Source organism: Nanorana parkeri, unplaced genomic scaffold (assembly GCF_000935625.1).
Source record: "Nanorana parkeri isolate BGI_ZX_2015 unplaced genomic scaffold, ASM93562v1 scaffold242, whole genome shotgun sequence".
Lineage (NCBI taxonomy): Eukaryota > Metazoa > Chordata > Amphibia > Anura > Dicroglossidae > Nanorana > Nanorana parkeri.
The window spans coordinates 1,349,181-1,360,424 of record NW_017306510.1 but is presented as its reverse complement, the minus strand read 5'-3'; the positions used below and the strand labels follow the sequence as shown (position 1 = coordinate 1,360,424).

The following is an 11,244-nucleotide window of genomic DNA, read 5'->3' as shown; positions in this document are numbered from 1 at the left end:
CCCGTCCGGTGTGGGGGGAACGCGGGGGGGGGGGGGGGTGTCACCCGGTAACCGCTCCCGGTGACACCCGGCCTCGGGACGCCCCTGGTAAACCATATGTACTGCCTTTTTAACAAAAATTGATGTGGGTTCCCCTAAAAAGGTAAGCTAAACCCTTGGGTGCATATAGGTGGAATGGGTGAGACTGAGAAGGGCCTTTGCTGAGACAATGTTATTTTGCCCTGCATGGACAAGGTGACAGTGTCTTTTTATGTCAGTATTTTAGAGTAGAGGTGCCCATAATTTTGAAAGACAGTCTCCTAGTCCAGCTGCTTTGACCACATCAGGTGATGATCTAATGTCATTGAAGTACTGTACAACAGCCCTGAATGAGTGTTCTAAAAAACAATACTAGGACTGTCTGTGAGTGGCTCCCCCTCCATTGCTTTAAACAGCAGTGTTTTTTTTTATTACCAGTGGCCTCCAACTTAAAGAAGAAACTGGACAAACAGATATTGTAAGATGCTCAGATCATGCAGAATTGTCCGACCATGCACAAGTGTCCATGTTTGGTCCTGTTTGGCCCTTTTCAAATAGACATTCCGTCAGTCATTTGAACCTATGATTACACTGATAAGAAAGGGACTGCAATGTATCACTATAGGTGGCTGGATGTAAGTGGGCATGCATCCGCCTATATACGCCAGTCGCCCACATCCGGGTCCATTCAGGTTCAGATTGAATGTAAAACGTTTGTGCCCAGGTCTGCTTTTACCTGACCAGATGTGGGCGGATACACGCAGATGCGCGTCCACTTATATTCATCAACCCTAAAGATTACATAGGTCTGCCTTTCCATCATTGCAAGACTAGGACTATTCTAGGATCCCCTGCTGAGAGGGAACACAGGGTGCCCATGTGAAAAGTGCTGTATGTGTCAAATAGTGACAAAATTTGGGTAATAGAGAACACTCAATTTAGATATATTTTCCTAAAAAAAAGCAAAACAAAAACCCAACTTCAAAATATACATAGACTAAAATAAACAGAGTAAATACAAATAATTATTTGCATTGGCTTAAAACCGAGCCTTGGTGAGCTAAACTTTGTTTTAATCTTCTTCCTATGGATTGGTTTTGGTATTGGAAGCCAAAACGTCTTGCACACTCCTAGCAACCACTAAAGCAACGACGCACAGGTAAACAAACATAATTACTTATTATTAGAAAGTGGTTTCACTGACTGAGTAGGAAAAGTATTGTATAACGCTCCAGCATCGCTGAACACGGGAGTTTTTCATTAGTAGAATACAACCTTGCCAAAACTAAATTATATTCGTAAAGCAAAAGTTACAGCACACTTTGCTTATTGATGCAAATATAAATAGCAGGCAAACATTGCTTTGTGATGTCTCTCTGAGATATTTGTATGTGAGATGGGTGATGCATATATGGGTGTGGTAAGGTTCCCCTAATTTAACTTTGGCTGAAAGGTTTCTTGTACAATAGTGCTTTCATGACGAAATTCCCTTCCCTTAATCATTTACCTGTTTCTATTGCAGTCTACTGTTGTTACTGTGTTTTGATCATATATCAAAGTCAACCAACCCCCAACGTAGCTACTCATTTGATTGCAGTGGTTGCTTCTTCTGCAACATGTAATGCTATACAGGAAATACAGTACTATGAATACACACACATACTGTATATAGTGTATATATGTCAAAAATAATTCTATGAATGCCAGAGAGTATTTTTTATAGAGGTCTATGCAATCTCTATAGCTTAAATGGGTCATATCTTTGCTCATATAGGAAAAAGCAACAGGTTCACTTATTTTGCTTTCTACACAGCACCACATAGTCACTTTGACTTTGCTCCCTTGCCATTCTCACCAGAAGCGAAAATAAATACTTGATACTTCTGACTATTAGCAGCATATGACTTTCTCCCTTGTTATGTGCCAGTGCAGTCATTGGCACAGAGTGCTGCCCAATGGTTTGGGAGGGAATCCTAAGCCCTCACAATTGAACAGAGTAGCAGGGGAGTAAATGAAAGGGGAGTATGTGTAGCTGGGGAGGCTGGTAGTAAGGTGAACCAGCATTAGCAAGGTGCAGTTTTTTTCCTTAAAGTCTAAACTCATGAATAGAGAGGGGAAGAGTTTGAACCTGTTGGGTTTTAATTGCTTTCAGTGTCCCATCATCTGGGAATTGCTAGAAAACCTCCCCAAGGGAACACTTTCTGTTTTGGCTGACACCAGTCAAACAAGCAGAAAATAAGGGGTCCCCAGTGGTGTTAGTGATACATTTAACAGATATTCTAATTCTTCCTCTTTCTATTCAAAACTAAGAAACAGTTTTGGATGTAGCTGGTTTTCAAAGCGTGACTTGACTGATTTGAGAAATATAATATGGTAATGCATTGGAGTGTGCAACTACTTCAGTAGTTTTTATTGCCTATGTTCTCTGTTATGCTCTGTTCATCCAGGCCTACTGTCAAGGCCTATGGAAATGATTATAATCTGATCTTATGTTTGGATAGCAGCTTTATTTCCTTCCAGGTTTTTGCCCATAGTCTCTGCTTTCTGCAACCTGTACCAGGTCAGTTTTGTCTTGCCTTTTCTTTGCCTGTCTTGAGGGTCCCAGGCCAGGGCAGTTTTTGCAGCCAAGTGCTCAGTCCTTCTGACCAAGCAACCATTTCCATTGTCAGATTTCATGATGATCTATTATTGCTTTGTTTCTCTTTGTAGTCCTTTATTGCAAACTGTGTTTTGTAAAGGTGGAAACATGCACAATTGGTGGACTTAGGTCCATATCTGACTAGCGATCATGTTAAAGGTGGCAATTTTCTAGTAACAGGATCCCTTTATAGAACACTGGCCTCTTCTACGGCATAGCTCCATCACTGAATGATAAGCTGCAAATGCAAACCTTGCTAACCAACAAGGGAGCTGCGTCAGAGTAACAGCTATTTTGTCTGGTCTGGTAAGTAGGTGCTTTACTCTCCTATTGACACTGTCACAGGTGACTTGCTCCAAGCGTCAAGATCCCTAGTGTGACATTGGTCGTAGTTATTCTCTACATTTTGCACAAGTAGTACCACTAATAATACAGTATTCTGGTAATGACACATGGCTATTGTATGTAATGATAACATACAGTATATATAAATTCCTTTCCTATTTTATGTGCTTTCATATATATCTTTTCTTTATATCTTTTTTTTCAGACCAAACTTTCCATGACAGATGCTAGGACAAACTGTAAAACTGCCGGATCAGGCAACCCTTTTGTCTCAACCCTTGTCTCTTTCTTTTAAACTGTGCAGCTTAGCTTGCTTATAATTGGAGAGAAGAACCTAAATAAATCAATGATAAATAAAAGAAATTAATATAGTGAATACTTTTATCAACATTATTAAAGTATAGCTAAGGGCAGAACCTTTTCTTAAGTCTTGGATAGAGTAGGGGAACGTAAAACCTCTGTCAGCTTTCTTTGGCATCTATGTCTCGTTAGAGAGATTTACCTTCACTTCTTATCCTGTAGACTCAGTAAGTAACAGGAAGTGAGAGGATATCTTTCCAATTTGAGGATAATCCCCTCTTAGATAGTTGTCATCGGAACAAGTGTCCCCATTGGAAGGTTTCCCCTCGTTCCAGCCCTAGTGGCAATTATTTTTTTTACCTTAACCATAACCCTTATTTCGTAATCCCCCTCCACTTCAAATTGCTTTTAGTTATACTTTAAACTGCCTATAGTAAGCTGAACACATATTTTTTTTATCCATAATATGGGTTGAGTAAAGGGGCAGACCTACCATTTGTGCAGGCTGTGCAGTTGCACATCGGCCTTTTTGGGGTTTAGAAACCTATGTATCTTAGTTGTGGGTCACGTATTTGCTGAGGCCCCCACAACTGTCATGTAGACATGGATACTGCTCACTTCTAGGGTAGGTTAGATGTAGGAGACAGTCTTTGTGATGTTCTAACTATACTCTTGCTTGGTAATATCCAACTGGCATCAGGGAGTGAGGATCTCCTTCAGTTTCCACCTGAACAGAATTGAGGCATTCAAAATACTTCTCCTGTGGCTTATTGACACCATATGAAATGGCGATCACAGTCTGACCTCAGTTGTTGAATGGGATGGGGTGCATTTCTCTCGCAGAAGGGCATGTTGTGACCTTTAGTCCACTGGGTTTACAAGGGATCACCATTTATTGCTAAGTACATAAAGATTTATGAAGTGGGGGTGCTGATAGGAAAACTATGCAAAGTGGATTCTTCACACAAATAATAACTTTATAGGAGCCCTCAGATCTAAAATTGTATAGGTGTAGACATAAATTACTAGGAAAAACCAAAAAGATAGATAAATAAAAGATACATACCTTATACAACAGCTCCCATTCTGCCTGCCTGTGCCCATCTCCTGGGAAAGCTAATAATCCCAAATTTTGCAAGACTACTCTCCTGCACTGCCCTGTTTTTGTATGTTTTAGTTATGCATTTTATATTAAGGGGCTACTATATAGTTGATATTTATATTTTGAAGGAGATTCAAAATCAGTGCATAAAATACCATGACTCTGGAAAGTTTTTAATATAAAAAAAGAAAAGAAAACTAGCCCTTACCACTCCAGAACTCACCCCCCAATATGCAATTGCACCACTGCAAAAAGCCATCAGTAAAAGCCAACAAATCACATTCACACTTGCTTCATAAATAAACACTGGTTAGGTTCTGGATAAATGTATGACATTGATTATTCATAGCGTCTAAGGTTTCAAATTTCCTGAGTGAATCTTTCTTGAATGATTTCCAAAAAAAAGATACATCTTAATAGTGGTTTGTCAGAAAATCCCTGAAGCTGTAGTATTATGTCTGGGGAAACATGAAGACCAAGCTACCGTTTAATTATTACAAAGAAACCACACATACCATTATCTTTAATGAATTAGAAAACACTGCGTCTTTTATTACATTGTACAAACAAGATACAGTATAAGGACTACTTTTACACGGATTAAAAAACATAGAATGTAAGAAAGCTTCTTCCTGCTGTCATAAGACTCTTCTAGTATTGTCAGATGTCCTACTTGTCCCTCAGAATAGACTTTTCACTATACTGGACAGCAATATTTGCACTTGACTTGAATTATGGTGCAAAAAAACAGATAAAAAGAGAAAGATTAATGGTTGGGGCAGAGAGATTAGATGTAGACTGGTAGAATGCACAAGGCTCAATTGCTTCGAAACTCTCAGCCCTCCATTGTGCTATAGGCGTGGGTACACCAGGTTCCGGCCAAAGGAGCCTGCCTATGATCTATACATGGGATATTCAGATACCAAGTACTGTATTTGGTACAAGTACAGATACTTTTACAGCTACAAGACTAGAGAAAAACTTTAAAGTTAGGCGGCAGCTGTCATTATTAGGGAGAATGCGGTGCTCCTGGGATTTGTGCATTGCTGTTTTAATGTGTGATTTGTTTCATATAAGTATATATTAGGGATGCAAAATGGAACTACAACCCTCTTATCCCTTACAGCAATTTCATCTTAGCCCCTATTTGGATTGCAGTTACCAGCCATTCAAAGGCTTGAAAGGGCATCTTAAAATATATTTTGGCTAAACAAAAATAGTTTAGATTAAAAAAAAGACATAATGGCCGATAAATTGGCCCTTGTATGATATTCTACCAAGGGTACCCAACATGTCTGCTTCTCTGTCTGCCCCAACCGCAGGAATAAAAGTGAAATAGAATTTCTAAATTAATTAAATGTTTGCATGTAAATGGTGTCAACTTTTATCTTTTAAACAAGAAGCTTTTAGTTATGATTGTATCAAATATCTAAAATGCTTTGTGTGGGGAAAATTGTATAACATATCATAAAATCGTTGGACAGAAAAGGGATAACATACTAAAACCATCACAGCATATGTGGCTAACACGCAAGACATAAGTGTTCTCCTTTAATGGGCAACCTTTTAAAGTATCCCAATGAAACATTAAACTTTGGACGTAAAGATCTAAAGGGCCTTCATACTGGTTGTGATCTCTCCAAAGTGATTGTAATCTAAAGTGTTTGGAAAACAGTTGGATGACAGATAATTACACCCTTTGTACACACCAACAATTTCCAGTTTTTATGACCATATAAGGTAAGAAATGTTGAAAAAGAGGGTGCGGTGCGTAATGTGGATAGAACGCACAATTCTTATCCTATACATTCCTTTCAGGTTTCACGTGCCCATACACTTGATGCCTATAAAGAGTAAAAGAGTATCTGCATATCTATATCACGTTTTATCAGCATTCAGAGTTATTAGTACCCTATAGCTGTCTATAAGCTAGATCAGGGGTAGGCAATCCCGGCACTCCAGCAGTTGTGGAACTAGAAAAGGCATTGCAAGACTCTAAAATTAATAAAATCTAAGAACCCGGTCACACTGGTGCAATTTGGAGAGCTTTAGCCAAGATAAAGAAATCACAATATTTTCTATTAGACCCATTCACACCTATGCAATGCACTTCCATGTGACTTGCAAAATGGTGCCGGTGCTTCATTGGTGCAACTTAGCGCATTTTTAACTTTAGTGTCACATAAATTTGTTTATTTATGTCCATTTTAGCAGAGGACAACATGCCCCCACTCCCAAGCAACCTATTATTTATTACAGGTATTTATATAGTGCACATGCTGCACATTCACATCAGTCCCTGCCCTTAACCTTGGGTCTCTATCTCACATACATGGCCAATACATACAGAGGACAATTAACCTTCCAGCATGTCAAAAAGAGGCAAACTCCATGTACATAGTATTCTGATCGAGATTCATGCCAGGTACCCCCAGTAGTGCAAGACAGAAGTGCTAATCAAGAAGCCACTGTGCTGCGAATGCCACCGTTCAGGAAAACATTTCCTGAAACATTCTTTCACAAAACTATGTAAGTAGGCCTGGCATAATAAACCATAAGTTGGAGGTCTAAGCAGGGCCAGATTTCCCACAAGGCCAACCAAGGCCCAGCCTTGGGGCAGCAGGGGTTTGGGCAAGCAGAGCTAAATGTACAGTGGGGAAGCCGCCTCTTGTTTTGTACAAGTGATCCTGGCGATGTCGTCGAGATGACTTGTATGCAGCAGAGAGAGTAAATCCGGCCCTGGGTCTAAGTCAGTCACATGGACGGGAGGAAGAATAAATAGACTACAAGTGTGGTGACGTCACCTCATGGTTCTTCTAATTTCTCCATTCACAGATCCTGTCAAATGATCTGACCATGTTTTTATGTTACACCCTGAATATGGGTGTAACAGGAAACATGGTCAGAAAGGTAAATGTAGCCTTTAAGCTCCTCAAATGTGCATGAGTAAACTGGCCTATGCTGTGTTTTTTTTGTTTTTTTTTTTAGCTTTTTGCCTTCCTCTGGATCAAACACCTAAATCTCACTCACACAGAGGTTGAACTTGATGGACCTGTGTCTTTTTTTAAACCATATCTCCTACGTAACTATGTATGCCAAGGCAAAAAAAAAAGAATGGAGTACATCTCTGCAATGCATGTACATTTTTGCTGATATAAGCAGTTAGTTATAAAGGAAGGACAAGTCAGCTAGTGACTTGGAATGGCATAGGCCTATGGTGACAACTGATAAGCAAATCCTGCAGACGTTACTTGCAAACCTTTGGGTGTTAGGTAACATCACATTAATCCTGGGATGTTGTCAACTTACATTTAAACCTGGGTCATGAAAGGTAAACCACTACCTATAATGTACTTTGGGATGCAAATAGTTGCATACAGACAGGGCCATCCCTATAATGAGGCAGCCTGAGGCAGTTGCCTCAGGTAGCATCTCTTTGGGTCAATGTTTGCAGTGCCACCCCCTTTCCAGCCAGAGCATCCTAGGTTTGTAAGACCTGGCCAGGAAGATGTATAAGGGGCACCTACATCTCCCCGCCCAGCTCTTAGCAACCTGGGGCACTCTGGCAGGTGTCCCACTCAACTACTGCAAACCAGTGATATCAATGGTTGCCAGGAACTGAGCTGGAGTTTCTGGCAGGCGTCCTGACCAGGTCCAGCCAAACAGTGATGCCGCTGGTTGCCAGGAACTGGGCTGGAGGTTCTTGTAGGCATCCCAACCAGGTCCTGACAACCAGTAATGTCACTGGTTACCAGGAGTTCATTAGGACACTCTGGCAGACATTCATCCTAGCTACTGGCAACCAGTAACATCACTGGTTGCCAGGAGCTGAGCGAGATGCTCTGGCCGGCATCCCGACCCCCCTTCCACCCTGTTAGCATACATCACAAGCAAACCCTCCCTCAACCCCTTCAGATGACGAAAAGGCTAGGGACACCCCCTGAATACATGCAATGAACATCTCTGGCCCCCATAGGTTCTGTATGAATGAATGTATGAATGAATTACTAGGTGTATTCAGTACAGAATAAAGTGTAGTAACCCATCAGAGTTCATCTTGCTGCAAGCAGTAAAGTATTGTATCCTGTAGCCACGGCTAAGAACAGGAAAGTGAACATATAGGGGATGACTTTCATTGACTAACAATATAATTTTATTGTGCAAGTTTTCAAGAACATTCATTTCTCTCAATCAGGCATTGTGTATGACTTTTACTATTTTTTTCCAGGCTTACCAAATAAGTCAACATATAATGCACTGTGGGGGTAATAAAAAAATAACCAGAGTCCAACAAATGTGATATTTGTAAATATAATGAAGTCACTGGCATTGCCAACGAACCATCTTCAATCAGCAATTACTCATATTTACAGTGCACAGATTGTTTGAATAGTCCAAAATATCCCTGCCATAAATTTGTAAGAGCAATCAATTCCTAAGTCAAACATTTTATCATGAGATTTTCTGCTTGCATGCCCAGCTGATTTATTAAGTAAGGTAGGACAAAGTACAAAAACTAATACACGTAAGGATAATATCCAACTAGTGATATTGATATAAGTGATAAGTGATATTATATAATATCCAGCCTCCATTAGTTGACAATTCCAAACTCAATTCAAGTGGTATATTAAAAATGGAAGAAATGGGTTTGACCATAACAGTCAATCAGGTGTTTCCCTTTGTACCTGCATTAGAAAAATTGCAGATACATCTCATTGGATCCTATGGACAATACAAACTTTGTATTTCCATTTTGCTTATGTAGAAAACCTATTGTAAAGGCAAAACTGGTATTGCAAAATCCATAAACATTATTTATGGAAAGAATAGTAACCAATACAATTTAACTAGATATCAGCTACTTGCTGTTTAATATTGCCAACTAAAAGTTCATCTGGGATTGGTTGCTCTGAGTCACATTACCGCTTCATTATAAAATGAGACAGAGCATTGTGTAATGTACAGTAACACATAACGACCAATCAGATTGCATTGTGTAAATATATGTCCACACAAAAGATATGGAAAGTGAAATGTAGATTGGCCCCTTAGAAACTGAGCCCTGTTTTGTGAAATGGTCAAAGAAGCCTACGCATTCCATGTACCTGAAAATAATTGATTGTTCACTGGGGCTCCAGTAGCTGATGAGGGTTTTGGGACCTGCTGTCAAGGTCGGAACAGGTATCTGCAGGCCTCTTTAACTTTGGTAAGGATTTAACATAGGGGACTCAGTTGTCCCCTATTTTGGTCTGATAAATATAGACCTCTATAAATTTATATTATGTATTTATAAATATTTAACTCAAAAATGCTATACTGCAAAAAATCTTTCCTGCAGCCATTGGATTTGTTATTTTAAAAAGCCAATTTGAAGAAAAAAAGCACTTGTGGATCTTTTTGTGTGGGCCTTTACATTCTTCATAGTCTATAAAATTGAGGGTGTGGCAGGGGTGTGTCCTTTACTTACATACTTTGCTAAAAGGTGTGCCTTTTTCACATCTAAGAAAGTTGGGCGGTATGGTTTACTTTAATAAAGAGCGCAAAGACTATGTGCACTTTTCAGTAAGCCATAGAAAACCAATCAAATGTCAATTTACCAACCTATAGCGACAAGATGTCAGATTAGTGAAAGGTTTTAATGGTCATAAACAAGATTTTGTACTTAAAAAGATATAAAACTCTCTAGATACAAGTATAATAACAAACTTAGAGTAATCACTAAATAATGAGATGTCTGCACTAGACAATTTAAAGCTAATCATTAATTAATATAATTTACCCAGTAGCTAGCAGCATGATGCCAAAACCAACAAAACAGACTTGAAAAGACTTTCTTTGTTGCACATTATGTCTATTGCGGCTGAAATAAATGAAGATAATCAGTGGGTGTGTTGCTAAATACATGCTATTGTAACTTATTATTTTCTTTTTAAAATAAAAAAATGAACTGGTTGCAGAATTTAGTTGTTATGGTGTTACCTACCTGATTTTTCAGGCCCTCGATTGCTTTGAAGTAGCTACTGTAATCGCGTTCCACAACACCGGAATTCTTGATATACCATTCCTTGATCTGTATTTCAATGTCCGAGTTGGCCTTCTCCAAGGATCTTACTTTGTCCAAGTAGGTTGCTAGACGGTCATTCAGGTTCTGCATTGTCTCCTTCTCATTTCCAGCAAGCAGGACATCACTACCAGTGCTGATCTGGAGGTTGCTGTAGCCACCCGAGCCAAAACCTGAACCTGTTGAGATTTTGGTGCCATATCCTCCAGCACCACCATAGACGCTGCCGGCATATCTTGTGGTGGCCACATTACTGTAGCCTAGTCCGGGCAGATTTGGAGATCTATCGATAGAACCCAGCCTTTTGATTGAAACTTGGGTGAAGGCCATGATGGCTATTTGCTGACTAACAAGTGAATGTGGACCTGGCCAAGGTGTGCAGCGAGGAAAATTAATGTTGCGTGTAGGACTCTTTATATATACACACAGGAACTACAGCACCTCCTCGGCTTGTAAAAGCTCACTTTGCCTTATTTGCTGATAAGAAAGGTATGAAAAAAAACTAGGCAAATATAACCTTTGAGTCCTATTAATTCCCCTTCCTTGCGTTCCTATCCAGTTACACATCTTTGAAGTCTATTACACATTGTTTTGTATCTCAATTTATTCCTCACTATTGTACAAACAGACCCATAACCTGAATTATTTTTGTCCCTCATGTCTTCCTTACCTCTGTATTTCTATATTTGTTTTCTTGCTTTGTTTTAGGAGTTGGGGCAATCCTAAATCCAGGTAGCCAGTATGCTTTATACATTTGTAACTTTTTTAATGCAGGTT

At 39.5% G+C, this 11,244-nt stretch overlaps 1 protein-coding gene across 1 annotated transcript in view; it reads right to left on the bottom strand.

The window, feature by feature from the left end:
• LOC108787121 (keratin, type I cytoskeletal 42-like) overlaps positions 1 to 10,887 on the bottom strand; it is a 25,458-nt gene extending 14,571 nt beyond the window's left edge. The window contains exon 1 of the mRNA XM_018556585.1: positions 10,390 to 10,887. Coding sequence (XP_018412087.1) covers positions 10,390 to 10,797 — 408 coding nt within the window. The 5' untranslated portion in view covers positions 10,798 to 10,887. The remainder of the gene's footprint in view (positions 1 to 10,389) is intronic.
• Positions 10,888 to 11,244: the final 357 nt, after the last annotated feature.